Source organism: Melopsittacus undulatus, chromosome 2, assembly GCF_012275295.1.
Source record: "Melopsittacus undulatus isolate bMelUnd1 chromosome 2, bMelUnd1.mat.Z, whole genome shotgun sequence".
NCBI lineage: Eukaryota > Metazoa > Chordata > Aves > Psittaciformes > Psittaculidae > Melopsittacus > Melopsittacus undulatus.
This window is the reverse complement of record NC_047528.1, coordinates 85,431,522-85,449,917: the sequence shown is the minus strand read 5'-3', so window position 1 is coordinate 85,449,917 and position 18,396 is coordinate 85,431,522. Positions and strand designations below refer to the sequence as shown.

Genomic DNA, 18,396 nt, shown 5'->3' with positions numbered 1-18,396 from the left:
TTGATTCCTATGGGATGTTATCTAAAAATATTTTCCATCATATTTCTCTCTGGAGGCATCAGCTGAGCTAGTTAACCTTGTATATATTTCCAACATGTACAGATTTAAAGAATGTGGTTATATATATATATATATATGTGTGTGTATGTATATTCATGTTCATACCTTACATAGAATTTCTTACCCATTTAGCATCCAAAGGCTGCAGCAGAGACTGGCTGCTATGTTTCCTGTTAAGCAAAGACCTTAAGCACCAATTAACTTCAAGCATGTGTGTAGTCTCACTGACATAAAAACATTGTCATTAACTTTAATGGGACTACACACATGTTTATAATGAAGCATATTAAACATTTACTGCTCTGGGGCTTTGCAGATCTGAGCCTATAGTTATGGACCTTGCCTCAGACTCTTGTTTGAAAGAAACACAAATAATTGCACCACTTGCAGTATTTTGTACAAAATGTACAGTGTGTAATTTGACAAAATTCATTTTAACTCCTCTGGTTCCTATGTGCTATTTTCACACATTTCAAATACTGCAGCAGAATGTTTTTCATTAACAATTTTTAAGTAGTCATTTTGTTTGGGGGAAAAAAAAAATAAATATTTTACTAAGGATAAATTTGTGACCTCAGCTGACCTTGGTATATACAAAATGCTTTGTGGGTTGTTTTGGTGGTTTTTAACTTTGAATTTCATAGTTGTTTTGGACATATTATTTACCTGCTTCTTGCTTCAGTTTTCCCTGTTTAAGCGAAAGGCACTGACAGGCCAGAAGAATGTAAGTAGCAAAAAGGAAGATGAATCTGGAAAGCCATTACAGAGTGAAGAACAAGAAAAAGACAACATAGGTGGTGAAGACAGTAAAGATGAAAACCAGAATCATGCATTGCAGAATTCCAGGGAAACTGTGACTAACCAGGATGGAAAGATGAAATCTTCTACCTGTATATTACTCTAACACCGTTATAGGATGTAAAAATTTGACAGTCTTAAAGCACATGTGCAGTTTTGACTTGAAAACAATTATGACTCACTAGAGATGTTGCTTTTTTGATTGATTTGATTGCTGTGATTTTAAACAGGAAGGCAATTTTCTTTATATGTATTGAGAATTTCAATTGTTGCAATTGATATGCTTATCAGCACCTTCCTGGAGTACTGTTTCCTTAACTGTTAGTGTTGCAAAGTAAAATATATTTTTTTATGTGAAAAGTTGAATACAGGCATTTCATGGTTTTTGCTAAATAATTTTATTTCTCTTCAGTCTACAGAGTACCACTTTCAATATGATACTCTTGCAAAATTGTAATATCGTATTGAAGATATTACTTGGTTTAACAACCTAGGTGAGAACACTGAAGTTCACATTTTAAAGAGTTATTCAGTTACCTAGACATGTATATGCTTCTTTCTGTTTCAACTTAGAAAAAATAGCAATAAAGCATCCAAGTTAACTGGTAGACCATTATTGAGGAGTTTATTTACATACGTGCCTAATTTCATATATATGGGAGCAGTTCCATTGGAAACGGTACCCAAGAGTAGTGGGAGTATGTAAGTATTCTGCCAAACTGGGCCTTGAAGAAACCTTTCATTTCTGAGAGGTGCTCAACACCTTTCCTCCTGCTGGAATTGGCATAAGCTGATGGGAGTGTCTTCACAGAATCAGGCCACATAAAACCTGGACATCTTCACTATTGTTTCAGTTGGATCCTAATCCCATATTCTTTCAACCTTCATATCTTAATGAGTCCTTAGTGAAGCTTTTCATAAAGGAAAATAATGTAACCAGAGTTACTATGGAATACATTGGTACGACGAACAGATCATCATGTTTTTCTCAGGCAACCTGCTTTTGTTCAGATGGAGACTGAGCAGCAGGAGTAATGAATCCCATTGTTGGTATGGATGAGCAGAATGTTTGAAGGTTTTAATTAGCCAAGAAGCAGAAGTGACAAACCACCTATTCTAATTACTAGCATTCCCTCCAAATGAAATGTGATTACTGAAAACTCATTTCATCTAAGAAATATAACTTTTACCATGATGAATCTGATCCAAGGCCTGTATTTACCTCTTACTAACATATGCTTACTTTTTTAAGAATATACACAAGCTCTAGCATAAATATAAAATAAATAATTATTTCTAAACAGAGTACTTTTCAGAATACCTTACAAGGGACAGATGAGCTTTGCAGAAAACCTAGGAAAATGGTATTTAAGTTCACTGATACATGAACATATTTTAACATGCCTTTGGCCATATTTCACCTTTGGATTATCAGGTTTTTCTAGCTTCAAAGCTGCTTATATTGTACATGATGTAATCAGAACTGTCTAGAGTTGGTTTTGACCTACAACTTGTTTCAGGTGAAAGCTTTGTCCCTACAAGTATGGCAGGTGCCTAGACTCTTTCACAGGCTTCCTCTGTGCTACAGTAAGCATTGTGCTAAAAACCTGGATTCTTGGGTTAGCCAGAGTTAATTAAGATCCTTTGGTTCCTGTTATTTTTATTCAGGCTACTCTTGAGTTCCGCAGTGAACTTACATGAGCTGGTTTTTTAGTGCCAGTGTGCATTATATTTACATATTTTTGTGTTTTCCTGAATACACATGTGGTTTCTGTTCTACTTGGATACTGTTGTGCATAGTAAATAAGTGAAAAAAGAGAGATAAAGTAAATAATGTCCTTATTCATTTAACCAAGCTTTAATTATTCTTAAGGGGAGATCAGTCGCAGAAATTGTTACTGTAAGCACAATTTAATTTTTCTTTTCTTTTTAAATGTGAACTTAATTAGTGAAAAATATGACTTTAAAGTAGGAATTACTGTAAATTCTAATGCTGCAGAGGTTCATGTAGTGGATTCTAAACAGCTGTACATCAAAGCAGTTTCAGGGACTTGTACATTTATCTTGTTGATACACTTAGCACAAGTGATACACTACACTTAAGAAAGAGCAGGAAAAAAATCTTTTTTTATATTTTTTCCTCGATAATAAAAAAAATATTAAACAAATGAAACAAGTTATATGAACCTGTCCATTAATTTAAAGGTTTCTTTTTATTTTAATGAGTTCACAATGCTTATGATAAAAGTGTAAGGAGGTTTTATTATTATAAGGCTTTCTTAAACTGGTGAGTATCAAAATATTGTAGAGAGATTTATAGCGAATTTTTCTCTGGGTTTTTTGGTTTTTTGTTTGTTTGTTTTTTTTTTTACTTACCCAAAGATAACTGTATCAACTTTAATCTTTATGTCCGGATTTCACTGCCCTGTCATATAACTGAGATCCTGCTTTGGAGTTGCTGGCTTTTTTAAAAGTTCACCAACAAACCTACCACAAGGTGGAGTTTGTGTTCTTCGAAAATTCTGGAGCAAGAACATTTCCTCCTCTGGCCCCTGAAAAGCAGTAAAAGATCCTCACTCTGCTTCCAATTTTCTGATTCAAAATTCTCTGAACACTGTATGTTTCCTGGCATATTGCTTTGGGAGCTACTTCACTTTGGTACCTTGACATGTTTATGTAGTGTATTTTTAAAGTTTTAGACTATGTGTATTTGTAAAAAAACAAAGAAAAATACAACTCCTCATTTATCTCTCAGTGTGTACATAGATGGTCACTTTTGACAAATAAATGTAAATCAAGGTATACATATTTGTTCTAAAACGAAGTTGTATTAATGCATCTTGCACACATATATGTATACACATGCACTGACACATATATATGTATATAGGAAGATACATATATATATAGACGTATGTATGGGTGTACCTGATCATGTGTACCTGAATTTCCATTTCATCCATATTTATATATTCATGTTTACTGATTCCTGGAAGCGCGGGGTTCAATTATGCAGCTACTGTTCCTATGCAAGCTTGAGGTGACTAAAGCAGAGAACATGTTGTTTGGACAGTATTTTGTTTATCCAAAGATGATGATGATAACATATCAAATGAACTTTTCAACTTTTTCCTTTTTCTTCCAGGAAATAGTTGTATAATATGCAAACTACATCCAGTCTTTGTCCCTGGGGAATATTTTAAGTCATGCTGTTGACATAAGGGTAGTTGAAGTAAATTGAATTAATGCTATAATGATAAACCACTGTAAGTCCTGATAATCTTGTATGCACAAGCTAATCTTTCATGACTATTGATAAACTAAGTAAGGGTTCACTTAAAATGCATTCATGAATAAGACATGAACTTATTCAGCTTCTGACAACTGACTTCAGACATAAAGCATTTTTGACATTTACTGAGTATATCAGAAATGCTTTCTGGCACATGAGGACCATTTTACACTCAACTCTGTTGAAATTGCTGGCCAGGCTCCTTGTCAACCCAGAAAGAAGTGATTCTTGAAGCAGCATAGTTAGACCACCACTACCAATACTACTGTCATTACTCTCCGTACCTAATACCCCAGGGTGATGAAGTAACACTTCACTCAGATTTATGACAGGTACCCGGCATCATGGATGCTTAACAAAAGAGAAAAATAAATGTTCAAAAAATACCCAAAAATATTCGAATTAGAAGTAGAAAGAAAATCTATGTGAGTTAGATACTAAAATCCAATACTGAGCACATTTTAAAATGCCCAAATATTGTATACAGGAAAATTATAACCATTACTGCATCCTTGGACTATGTTCTCTCTTTAAAATATAAATAAACTATTTCTAAAATCCCTTGGACTGTTTTTAAGAGCTGTATTATTTATACTATTCACTACTCATTTTCACACCCTGCTATGTCTAAATTGTTGTAAGGATGTCAGTAGTGTCCAGGTTAAGTGTGATGAAACTGCCGTTGGTGAGAATTGGAGACATTCATGCTTTGGTAGTAGGTCTGCCTTGCTCATACTGATGAGGTCTCAATCTTAACACCTCTTTGCCTTCCAAGGCTTGTGTTTGGACTTAGTTTTTAACCATGATATATAAATACCAGTCTCTTTTTCAGGACCAGATAGTAATGGCTCAACAAAAGCATTGCAAAATCTAAATCTGGCTAAACTGTTCTATTTGTACATGAAGAAATCTTGAATTTTTAAGACTATTCGCATTTGATTTGGAGACAGTTTAGACGCAGCTGTTTACAATCACTCTTCAAAAGCTGATGAGATAGTAACAATTTTAAGAGATGGTAACAGCTTTAAAATAAAAATACAGAGTTATTGTTCTTCACTTATTGTTCTTCATCTATAAAACATTAAATTGTGTATCTGTGGATATAGCACATACTTATGCATCAGTCTGTATCTAATTAAGAATGCAATATTGTCTTCCCCAAAAAAATTTCTGGTTGTCTGGCTGGCTGCACATAAGACACTCTGTGAGCATGACACATGCACCCATGGCCAAATAGAAGGCAGAAAAGACAACTAGTGCTCTTGAAGACTTGCTACATATGTATGCTATGTATATGCCATGTGTATGTGCCTGACCCACACTTTCATGGTGAAATTTTCCAAAGCAAGGTTTTTGGTTGTGGAAAAATTGAGTGAAAGTCTAGCTATCTCCTTTATTCCATTGCTGGAAGGGAGGGCATGAGCCCATCATTAACTGGAAAAACCCAAGGAAACTTATTCAGACCACTGTGGCAGGGAGCACACAGAGAGTGCTGCCCTGAAGAATATTTCATTTCCCTAAAATACATTATTTCTACAGCCAGGGCAATATATTATTTTATATTTTTGTCAATGAGTGTGCCATTAAGGTTAGCTATGACAAAAAAAGAAAAAGAAATTTCTAAGATATAACTTAAGATTGTTATTTTTCACAAGAAACTAGTTGATCATTATCTCTGCTGTTTAAGCTCATAGAATGAGAATTTCAATTGGTCTACATCCTTCTGGCATTTTTACCCAGTGATACCTTCTTGTAGGTGAGCCTCTAATGTTTCTTTCTTGGCTGTCCACTTAGGAAAACCAGCTTTTTCTATTAGAAAAAAATGAACATATCACTTAAAAATAAAAAGTGAACAGAGTCTTTTTGACAGGCATGCTACCTGCAGTGGGGATGCCTTTTGAAAGTTGTTCTGAGTGAAGTGCCTACTCTCTGTGCACTGAAGCACATGTGGTGGCAGTGGGGTTTCCTAGGCATGTGCTGACAGTGCCAGCATGATAAGGCCGAGGAATTTGGTCTGTCATTCCTCACACAGTGTTCTATGTGGCACACATCCATCTGCCTCTTTCTGACCCTGTTTTCCTCTGACTCTTTTTTTGCCTTCTTTCCTCTCAGCACTCCAGTTCCTCACCATAGCAGTGCTACACCGGAGCTTCTTCTCTTGCCCTCCAGAGGTCAATCCCAGTCTTAGCTTCCATTTCACTCTTCCTCTCCTGGACTCCTTGTCAGAGCTGCAGAAGCACTCCAACGCTGGTGTGCACCCCACCAGCCTGCAAGCACCCAGAAAGCCCCAGAGTGGGATGGTCACAGGGACCAGCATCCTAGCAAAGTTTGTACACAACAGGCTGACATCCAGAGAGAAAACACTGGCCCTAGGAGCTGACAGAGATAAGCAATTGGAAGGAGGGCCTAACAACAGCAAACATTGAGCAACAGTAAGTATTTGTAACTGTTGCTGTCACTAAGCATCATAAGAAAGTAATCCATAAATTTAAAGAATTGTAAGAATTGCACAGGAGAATTACATATTATTATTAAGAATAGTTATTATTAATATTCTTATTTTCTCAATAAGAATATTCACTGAGCTAAAAACACTGTGTAGTTTGGATTGGGCTACCAATTTCTCATCTTCTCATCCTGACTAATTAGATCTTGGTTGGGGCTTCCAAAACTTAATTATACACAGCTGGGTTGTTGGGGTATTTTGTTTCCTTATTATTCTTTTACTATGTTGAGAAAAACTATTAGCTTGATACACCTCATTCAAAATTGTATAATGAATTTCTCCTCTCCAGCAAAAGCTGTGGCTTTATTATCACTGTAAGTGTAATTAAGTTACAGCTATTCTGGTACACAGTAATAAACTTATACTTCTGAACTGCTATCAAAAAAAGCATGGAAGAGAAATTGCATGCTTAAATTGACTTCTTGGCATAATAAGAATATATCTTTAAGTCTCCAAGAGTATTTAACTATGCTTTGGGTCTTACTGTTTATTCAACTGAGACCTTCTCACACACTTTCCTCCTGTACTGTTGCTTCATTTCAGTTTTGAAAGTTACCATTTACCTCCTGTTAGAACAGTTAGAACCCAAATTTTCCTTGAAGAGCACGCTGGTTATTTCTTGTGTAATGCCAGTAGTGCCTGGAACTCCAAATAACCACAAGCTTAAATATTTGGATTTTTTTTCTATGAAAATTGAAAGCTGAACTGTGAGGAAAAAATGACCAGGACTATGCTTTCAAATTCAATAAATGTGACATTTGTTTAATATATTCCTAGTTCCAAATGCTTTCTCCTCTGGAAAGGTCCCTTAACAAAACTACTTTACAAAAATCTAATCTGTATTGCAAATTCAAAAAGGTTTTTTGAAGATACCCTGAGCTTGTCTTTCAAGGCTCAGCCTTCTGGGTGATTTCACACAGCTGTCATTCCAACAAAAACGTAGAATAGGGGTTACATTGCGCAGAAAAACTCCAGGGCTAGCTTGCCTGTGAATGAGTGCACAATTCAGTACTGGCATGTTTGCAAGGCTAATTTCAATCAGCCCATGAAGGACACATTCACACTGCTAGTTGTGCTAGCACTTTTATCGAAATCTGAGCTGTAACTTGTAGATTGTGTTAACTCTTCAATCTCTTACCTTTCCCAGGGCAGCTAGAACACTCCAAGAATTGGATGCTGGAGGACAGCCAGGATCCCAGATGGGCTCCCATACAAGGCACATAGTAAGCTTTGCAGAAACCCATGCAGTCCACAGCCAAGGCACAGTAAAAAAAAAAAAAGCCTGGAAACACCCATGGTTAAGCTCTTTGAATGAATGAAATTGTGCCTGCACAACCAGAGGCAAGAAAAAAGCAGTTAAAAAACTTGAATCAAAGGGGATGTACGCCTGTACTGTTTTGGACACCACAGCAGCAGTTACCTGATTGCAGCTACTACTGACAACTGCTTTTCACACCAAGAGGCTAACCAGATGAGGAAGGTTTGTCACTACCACCAGGTTTCTGTACTGTGGCACTGCAATTTTAAATGGCTAGAAAAGGCTCCCCAGGAGGGAGATTGTGACCCCTTACAGTTTGGATGATATTGGGACAGTGTATGAAGAAGCTGCAGCTGCAGTCAGACTTCTGGCGGCACTGGCTTCTTTTACAGTGCTATCATGCTAGTTACAGACCTTACATTCTTAGGAAGACTATCTAAATGAAGGCCAGTGTTTTGGAAATAGGCAGCTAAAAGGACATACACAAAGAGAAACTAAGAGATACCTGACCCATTGAGGTCTGCTTCAAGTACCTCTATTGTTCCATCACATTTGAGTACTGAACTTTTGCCAAAGTCTTGTGGCACAGATAATTTACAGAGATCATCACTGTTTATTACAGACTTCTAACTTTCTACTTTAATCTTTTCTATGATATCTGTGCCAATAATAATAGCCTAAGGCACTTTTTTATCCTTATTTTCTACTTTCAAACAGAGTGATGTTAGTCATCTCTCCAACCATGGAAATCTAACCTTTCCTTAGGCTGTAAACTGCAACTATCTTTTGTTTGTTATTTGTTGTTGTGGTGGCTAAAAACAAGGTAATCAAAATGAGTATTGAAGCTGCATTTGCACTGAGTAGAATATGATCAACAAGGAGAAGAGCTGGTGCTGAGGACCCAGAACCCACCCATACCCATGAGGTATTTTACCCAAGAGGAGCTCATTGCCTGGCCCTTGGGTGCAGGAGGTGCACTCACCCTCTCCTGTGTGTTTCAGTCTCTGACACAGAACATAGTGGATTTGAGTGGGCAGGTAGACTTCAGGTGCACTTTCCACCAAACAGTAACTGATGAGAAGAAAATGTTTTAGAGACAGCTCCCAAACACAGCATCCACAAGGCTTTTTATTCTAGTTACCGACAAGATCCTGTTTCTTTCTCAGGCCACTTTGGCACAATCAGCCTCAAAGGCTGGCAAAATTGGCACCTCTTTGTTTCCAGACTAGCATTTCCCCATGAGATGGCTATCTTCCCTCTGAAAATTGGTGAAAATGTTTAAAGAAATATTCCTTTACTCACTTAACAGTATCTTCCTATTTGTGCTTTGCTGCGAGCAGCACATCACCCATATGGGACCCTAGGAACTCCCATGAGATTTCTCCCCTGTACTGCCCCAAGTATGTAAACCTTTTACATGAAACACATTTTCCTGCATGTTCATCAATTTATAGTGCCCACTATATGTCACCTCTAATGGTGGAAAGGAAAAAATACAACCAGCCATATTCAAGGGGTAATGGGTTTAAACTTACACAGGGGAAGTTTAGATTGGATATAAGGATGAAGTTCTTCTAAGGGTGGTGAGGCACTGGAATGGGTTGCCCAAGGAAGCTGTGAATGCTCCATCGCTGGCAGTGTTCAAGGCCAGGCTGGACAGAGCCTTGGGTGACATTGTTAAGTGTGAGGTGTCCCTGGCCATGGCAGGGGGTTGGGACTTGATGATTTTAAGGTCCTTTCCAACCCAAACCATTCTGTGATTCTATAACTCTAGCTGCAGTCAAGCTGCAAGGTTGACAGATCTCAAATCAAAAGCATTGGAACATGTGATATGCTGCCTCAAGCCCTTGCTTCCACAGGGTGGGAGTGATTGGGGTATTTGCTTTCATCTGGAAAACAGAAAAAAAGGTCTCTAGTCTTTGTGGTTATGGCAGAAAGCCCGAAAATGTGACCCCACAACACCCTAGCGGCTCAAAGTTAATGGGAAATGTTAATTCGAGGGTTTTTTTTTCTCAGTCGCATGACTTGAGGGTCTCAAATATGATTTCTAAGCATTTAAGGCCGGCCATCTGCAAAACTTTCCGAGGGTCCGGGCTTCCCACAGAACCCGCCAGGCCTGCGCCGGCAGTCACTGCCGCCCGGGGGTCCCATATGCTGTCGGAGGCGGCACCAGGGCGACCACGGCTTTACCCCCCCCCCCATAGCGGCCCTGCTCCTGAGGAGCTTCAGCGTCAGTATGGGCGAGAGGGGGCAGCCGAAACCGGCTCCTTCCCACCAAACCTCAGAGGCTCCCAAACGCCCAAGCCCCTTCCCGGGCCCGGCCGGCCGGGATTAGAGGCGGGGCGAGACGTCAGAAGGAGCAGGGCGCGGCGTTAGAAGGAGCCCGGGAGCTCGCTGGAAGCATGTTTCCATAGCGGTCCCGCTCTGCATGCTCTTTTGCTGCGCAGCCCCGAGCCGGGAAGGGCCTCCGCAGCCGCGCAGCATGGGGAGCTGCTGGCTGCGCCTCGCCGCGCTGCTTGCCCTTGGTGTCCGTCCCAGCCAGGAGTACCAGGGTAGGAAGGGGAAGGAGGGAAAGGGGCTGCGGGATAGCGGCTGGGAGGCGCGGAGAGAGCGGAGCTCTGCCCGCCTGCGGCTCGGCCCGGGGGATGGCGGGCAGCGGCCCAGTGACCCAGCAGCCCGAAGGGGGGGCCGGCAGAGGAACCGCGGGGCTGGGGTGTCCTCGCTGCTCACTCGCTCCCTGCCCGGAGCGCTTTGTGTCTTCCCTCCCCCGCCTTGTGCTTCCCCGGGCTCGTCCCGGGACGGCTGCAGGCTCAGGTGAAGCCTCTTCCTCGGTTTAGAGTCGAGATTAAAGCATGTATTATCTGTTTTGGGTTTAAACATGCGGGGTGCAGGCTGGTGCAGCCCATCGCATTGTCACTCGGGGCATCCCATTGGCATCTCCGTGCCTTCACCCTGGCAAACCTATACAGCCGAGGGAGCAGATGCCCTCTCGAGATTGCTTAAGTAGGACAGAGACTTCGTGGTCCTTATTCATGAAGGGCGAGCAAGCATATGTCTGATCTACTAGCCAGAGCCCTGGCACTTTGCCCTGGGTTCAGCTGTAACAGTTACTTTTCTCCTTCTTAGTAGCTGGTGCAATGCAGGGAAAAATAACTGTTACAGATGAACCCAGGACACACTGAGAGGGTTTTACTCAGTTTTTCCTGCCCGTGGTGACTAATTTCAATTTTCAGAGTGAAAAATGGAAAGTGAACCTGGCTGGGTTCTAATGCTTCTAGTAATTAAAACAAAGAAAAAGTGTATGCTCTTTCACTTCTAATTATTTGCCTTTGCTGAGTGAAATCTTAAATAAGCTCAAATTTAGGCGGATCTCTATGAAAAGGAGATCTATGTGTAGGATCTGCCTGTTGTTTTAGAGTAGCTGTGTCTTGTGAGATCAAGAGCTGCTAGCTTGACAGGCATTGAAGCAAAGCCAGTGTAAACTGGCATGCTGTGCTGGTTTTACAGGTGTAGGCAATGAAAGCCTGTGGTCAGAGCAGAGCCTTCAGGGTGAGTGGGTATTACTTCACACTGAGGTGCATTACTGTGGGTCAACAGTGAAGAGAGGCAACAAACAGGTGAGAAAAGTGGCTAATACAGTTCACAGCTGTGCATGCAGAGCTGCTGTTGATTGGTGATACCTGTTCTTTGTATCCAGGAGCTATCCTTGCTTAATACATAGCTCTGCCCATGAAGGGGCATAAAATGGCATAATGATGGCATTTGTGAGTTGAAGTTAGCTTGCCCATAGTTTTGTTGGCATGACTCAAATGTCTTCTTTCCAACACAGAGGATGCTGGAACACAAATGTATGCTGTTTCTTCAGAGAAAATGAAGGTATTGGACACATCAATTGCTAAATCAACAGAGACAACAGAGGTTTCTGTCCTGGCATTTCTCTGAGGACTATTGCACTGCCAAACTATCTTTATTTTCTTAGGAAGATTACTGAATACTTTACTTTGTGGTTCATGTGAATGTTAGTCTTCAATCACTCTGCAGAGGATGCTAATATCCGGTCCTTCCCTTTGTTCCTAAAAGGCCAAATGTAACTTCTCCAGTCTCAAAAATCTAATTTTTGCATGTAACCTTCAAGTTGGCTGACTCATCTGAAAGTCCAATTTTATGCTTAGTGTCAGAGGCTTCAAAGAGCTTAAATCATTAGCAGCTGTACTGGTAAACCCTAATACAAATTTAAAGTTTTATGTTCAATTTCTTTACTTGTTTTTTAATAAGAGAAAACTGGGTATTTTTTTAAATCCATATTCCCAATCTGAAGTCTCATGAGCCTAAGTGGATATTTGCTTTAATGGTACTGTGTTGGTATGTAACTGTGCACGTGCAGTACAGAATGCCATTAAATAAACTAAAAAAACTTCAAAAAATCTGTATAGGATGCATGTGTATGTGGCCCTCCTGAATACAGGTCTTACATGCACATACATCAGTGAGCTCTTACCAGGAAGTTTCCACTTGACTATTTTGTAGACAGAGCCAGTCTATTCTGGATTCATACAAAATGCTTATTTTCAACAGTAGAATGTTATCTAAATATTAGAAATGGTCTAATCAGCTCTCAAATTAATAATTTGGTAACACTGAAGTTTTTAGCATGGAACATTTGTGTTCCATCACCAAAAGACTATGGTGAACACCATGCTAAATAGAAATAACGTCCATACCATAAACAGAGTTCTGTGATTGATATTGGATGCTATGCAGTAAAAATCAAGACTGTTCTGCCTGTAAAACTGTCGCTGAATTAACTATTTCCTTGGCATAAGGAAGGCAACTGAAAAATATCTGAATGCTTTTAACTGTTTTAAGCATTTTAAGCATTTGAAGCAGCTGTTCTATTGCCAGTAACTGTAGTTTCAAATCTTGAAAGGATGCCCATGGTCTTTTTATGTTGTTCCATTCAAAACCCACAATGCACTGGCAAAAACCCTCTGATGGCATTACTCAGAGGAGAGTCCTTTTGCTCTTTAAATAATGTTTTAGGTATGGACCTTTTGGAAGTTAAAACAAGCATAAAACCTTTTCCCTAAGGATTAAAAAGGGAAATAGGATCTTTGAGCCCTTTAGTGATTCTTTGACTCTTTCCCAGAGCTCCTCCAATTTCTTCTTTTCTAGTTTTCCAAGCTGTGTAAAACCAGTGTAGATCCTTACCTTATTGGGCTTGGTCAGAGTACTGGTGACCATCCAGTACTACTGGGTGAAGGTACAGCTGTACATACATACATGCATATACGTAGAAATCGCTTGTTTGGTGTTTTGAGTACATGCAGATGCAATCAGGTGGCACTGCACACCGCAAGACTGTTGTAGTCATGTCTTTGCACTCTTGGTAGACAGATGAAAGAAAAAGTTAATCTGTGATAAGATTAATGGAAGGTGGTTATACTGCATTAGAACCACACACTGGAATCATATATTGGTGTGAAGGGACCATGAACCTTGAGAACGATGCTATTAAAATCACTTGAAGCCCGTGTAATATTATGGAACTATTTTCAAAAGCCGTATGAGATTTAATTCAATGAAAACCATGTATATGTGTGGCATGTTTTTGACATATGTATGTGGGTTAAATATGAGTAGGTGGAAACCTGGTTGTGGAAAGCGCAGCTCTTCTCAAAGCTGCATTGTAGAGCAAGGGGTGCATCTATAGATGAGACTTCTGAGTGCTGCAGCCATTCAGAGGGAGGCAGTCCTTGCCTAATTGAATTTATATTGTAAATAGGTATAGAATAGGGAGGACAAAACTCAGGAAGTAAACATTGCTTAGAGTCATGTGGCAAGCTTAAAAAAGCAATCTGGCATTGCAGTTGTAACCTGATTGCCACTTGTAGCTCTTACCCATCAGACCAAGCTGCAAAATTGGCAAGAAACAGTCTCCAGTCCCCTAAGCAGCTGATGTTCTGCACTGCCAACAGAGGGGCCTGTTGTATCAGCTGAGGGTTTGTTTTGTTGGGCAGTTAAGTTAGGCAAGCATTGGAGATGGTACAGGAGATGCAACAGAACAGCCAATGGCAGTTATTCTTTATGACTGCAAACTGCTGTATCCCTTTTACTATTGGTGTGCTGCTAACAGACATGGCATGGGCTTCCTGAGCATCTAGGGTGTATAAACATGGTGTCAATCAAAACTTGCAGCTGAGGTTGACATCAGGACAGGTGAGGTTCTGGTCTGTGAAAAGTAGGAATGAGTTTATAACTGGATTATCAAAAACGTTGTTTCTAAAAACAACTTGGAAATGTTGAGGTGTGTTTTACTGCAGACTCATCCATCAGACAGTTGAAACCAGTAGTTATAAAGGAACATACTGAAAACCATATATTTTGGGTTGTTTTTTTTTTCCTCTCAGCTTAGAGATATGAATGGGATGAGTATCAGCTGGGTCAAATTTGTGGCTGATGAAGGTATAGGGAACAAGATCTGGCATGCTTTTGCATGGCATTTGGTAGAATAAGCTTGTGATCAATAAGACTGACTTGAAAATTCAGACTCCACATATTTGGTCTATAACCTTAAGCAAGTTGCTCAGACTTACTTGCTCTTCTTTGCTTTTCTCCATTACAGATACCTGTGTAAAAAGTCTGTTAGATACTGCTGTGAACTGATTTACAGGAGGAATGGGTTTGCAGGTTGGCACGGACTTCAGTCCACAGTGTCATATGTCTTGATGAATTGCCAATAACAGGAATTGACTGAAGGCCAGTGAATACAGGAATGTGCTGTAAAGACACAAATGCTGAATCATGCATGAAAATACACAGATGTGTAAAAAAAAACTTAAATTTTTAGGTAGCGAAGCAGCAGTCTTAACTCTTGAGCCCTGTACTGTGCTGCCATACACAAGACTAGGTAGTATAAGGGTCCTACAAGCATTTCCATTGCGAGAAACTGATTCCAAGGGATGGTTCCCAGCCCACTAGTGTGATTATTTGGAGTGGAGAGCAATGAAGAGACAAACACCAACACTCCCATCCCTCCCTATCTCCACTCCCATCATACTACTAACGTTTTGTCCAGAAAGTGTATCAGTAATCTAACACCTCATGAAACTGTAAGGTATATTGTATTGTAATACTGACTGTAACTTAATATTGTCAGGCTTTGCATATTTCATGGTACTTCTCAAACTTTTGCAAGTACAAATGTGGGGCTTTTTCCTCCTAACTGGAGATAACAAATTACATGTTCCTTGAAATACTTGGCTAATAGGCATTCACTTAAATTTTTATAGTGCAGTAAATGAAGAGCTCAGCATACAGGACATGGGTGGCTGGCCAGCACTTCTCTGCCACTGCTTCTAACTATTGATTATATTTAAAGGCCATTGTTAAGGTTGTTCAAACTGAAAATTTATGCTGCAGTACCTTGAAAGAGGCTCCAAATTATAGGTTTTTCTGTAACTATTCTGATCTTTCCTATAACTCGAAATAGCCACGTAAGAGCTCTGCCAGAGTTTGAAGCCACTTTAACTTGTCATTTGGCATATCTTTAGATGAAGAGAGAAAGGATTTTTATATTTCTTGAGAGACCAGTGGAAGTAAATTAGATTTCCCCAAGTTAATACATGTGAGAAGCTCTGCTTTGCCAGTATTTTCCTTTGGTTTGCCTGAACAATCTTGACAAGATTTTGTTGTGCTTGAGGAAATAAAATGGTGTCTTTCCATGTGCGTAATGCACAGAAATGCAGAAAGAGTAGTTACATGGAGAGTAAAGCTGTCAAGTGCAGCAACAGGATGATAAGAAACCATCATCTCATGACCCACCATTACCTTAACTGGTGTTGCTTTACCAGTTTAAGCCCAGCCAGTAACTCGGAACTAATGCAGCCACTTGCTCATTTTCCCCAATTTTTTTCTTCCCATGCTCCATTGCCCCACCCCCACCCCTCACCCCCAAACCCTCCTCCCCCCCCCCCCCCCCCCCCCCGAAAAATGGGGAGAAGAATTGAAAGAAACACAAGTGATGCACAATAGAATTGCTCACCTACTGATACCCAGTCTGACCCAAGCAATGATCTCTGCCTTCTGGGTATCTCCCCAGTTTATATACTGGTCATGACATGCTGTGGTGTGTAATACCCCTTTGGCTAGTTTGGGTCAGATGTCCTGTCTCTGCTTCCTCATGGCTTCCTGTGCCCTTCCTTGCTGGCAGAACATGAGACTGAAAAGTCCTTGATCAGAGTAAGCAAGGCATAGCAACAACTAAAAACATCAGCACTGTTCTCAGACTAAAGCCAAAACACAGCACTGCACCAGCTACTAAGGAGAAAAATAAGTGTTAGAGCTGAACCCAGGACCGGCAGCTGCAGGGATTTCCTGTGAAAGAGATGTCTGAAGTTAAATCCCCCTCTGTGAAGACGAGGGGAATGTGTTAGCATGGCAGCAGGTTCAGAGCCTGCTACCAGCATGCCGAAGTGATTCTATTCAAACACCTTGGCACTGCACTCCTGTTAAAATGAAACTTTTCTGCTAAAAGGCTTATCTGAGAATAAAGTGTGGCTCCAAGGGTTTTTGCTTGCTTCCCAAACAGAAGTTACTGGACTGGCTGTGCTGCAGGTCCTTGGTGTGGCTGGCTGGCCTTCATCACCAGCTTCTGATTTTCATTTTTAGCATGATTTTTGTGCTTTCTTCTCTAGCACTTAGCAGACACTGCTTCACATTCCTTTATATCCTTCCCAACAGCATCTTTTTGTGTTGCTTTTGGGAGTTGCGCTTTCCCATTAGACAACTGTGGCCTGGTTTTGTCGAGCAGGGTAGACTCTTTGTTCTCTTCCCATCTGTCCTGAGCTTCCTCCTACCCATCCCTGCCGCCTGACTCCTGGTGTGCAAGACCTTTGGCAGGATCCCTCAGGGTCCCTGTTTGTGCAGGTGCTAACAGGCCAAATCAGAATGTGGCTCACATAAACTTATCTAGGATGTCTTCCTTTCTCCTCTTGTGCTGTTTGGTGTGAAAGAAGCACTGAGGATGGGACACATTTTATTGCTGTGGATATTTTGTTGCTGCTGGCCTTCTGTGGGTCTTCACTGCCCTAGTTCTGGCTGTTGAATGTTAGGTTGGTAGCTGGGAGAGCTGCTCTTTCCTTCCAGCAGTGTGCAAGGCAAATTACAGGCTGGGAGAGGGAAACACCCCCAGCCATGCGGGAATGCGGAGCCTCTGCCAGCCTGTGCAGCTCCAGCTGGGCGCAGTTGGGTGTTCTTGGCAAAGGGTTTTGCCATTTGAGCAGATACAGTTTGTGCAACTTCACACTTTTTGCTTACTGAAGGAAAATGTGTCCTCATCTGAGGACAGAGGGCATCAGTGGGGTTTAGGCTAGCTGCTCTGAGAGACCAAGTTTTGTCTGATTCATAGACCTCAGAAACAAAGGAGAGTGCTTGAAATGAAAAGGGTAAGGGGTAATGGGTTCAAACTTAAACAGGGGAGATTTAGATTGGATACAAGGAAGGAATTCCTTGTTGTGAGGGTGGTGAGGCACTGGAACAAGTTTCCCAGAGATGCTGTGGCTGTCTATCCCTGGCAATGTCCAAGACCAGGTTGGACTGGACTTTGAGGAAGCCAGTAGTGGGAGTTTGGAACTGCATTATCTTAAAGTCCTTTCCAACCCCTACCCATTTTATGATTTGTGTTCTGGGTTGTTCTTGTGAGGCACTAGCAGGTCACTGTGAGCTATTTTCAAGGTGGGAGGAACCCACCCAAAACCTGCAGATTCATATCATAAAGAATCTTGATCACATTAATTGATTTGAAACCGATGAACAAATACTTACAGATGTATACACATACCCTTGATTTGTGTAGTTTTTGAATTGTGATGTGCAGCTGTCATTCACTGACTCATAGAAGAAACCTCTGCAGCTTTGCAGAAAGATGTGTACCATCAGATTTTATGTTGCTGCTATAATTTGCTCCAGATCTTGCAGTGGATAAGTATATACATCTGTGAGAATACTCCAAGTATGCAATTTTGATGACTTAGAAGTTTGTGTTTTAAGGAAAGTTTGTTTTGAAGCCTGAGATTACTACACTGGTGTTACAGAACGAACCTCCTTTTTTCCAGTCATGTAAATTTTAAGGTTTGCCACAAGTGAGCAGACAGGTTTTCTTACAGTTTGAGCAGTGTGACTGAAGATATCTGGTTTTATTCCTCCCTACTTCTTGCCCTCTTCTTGTTCATTTCAGGAAAAGCCGTAGCCATTTAGAGTCCCGGATTTAGACATGTTGTACATATATCCACTAAGAATAGCACTGCATTTTGAAAGCAGTCATGTATTCAGGCTTCTCCAGCAGTGCCTTGTCATGCTGCATGGTTTACCCAAAGCCTACACTTAACCACTGTGGGCTGGCAACAGGAGTCACTTTGCAAAGCCTGTCTCTTTTTAGGCTGTACCATGAGAGCTTTAACTTGCTAGGGTCTGTGGTCCATCCTG

At 40.7% G+C, this 18,396-nt stretch overlaps 1 protein-coding gene across 2 annotated transcripts in view; it reads left to right on the top strand.

Moving 5' to 3' along the window:
• Positions 1-10,272: 10,272 nt before the first annotated feature.
• Positions 10,273-18,396, top strand: part of SRPX (sushi repeat containing protein X-linked) — a 41,225-nt gene continuing 33,101 nt past the window's right edge. For both annotated transcript variants that reach the window (XM_034059936.1, XM_034059935.1), the window contains exon 1: positions 10,273-10,466. In XM_034059936.1, the coding sequence (XP_033915827.1) occupies positions 10,343-10,466 (124 nt within the window). In that variant the 5' untranslated portion in view covers positions 10,273-10,342. The remainder of the gene's footprint in view (positions 10,467-18,396) is intronic.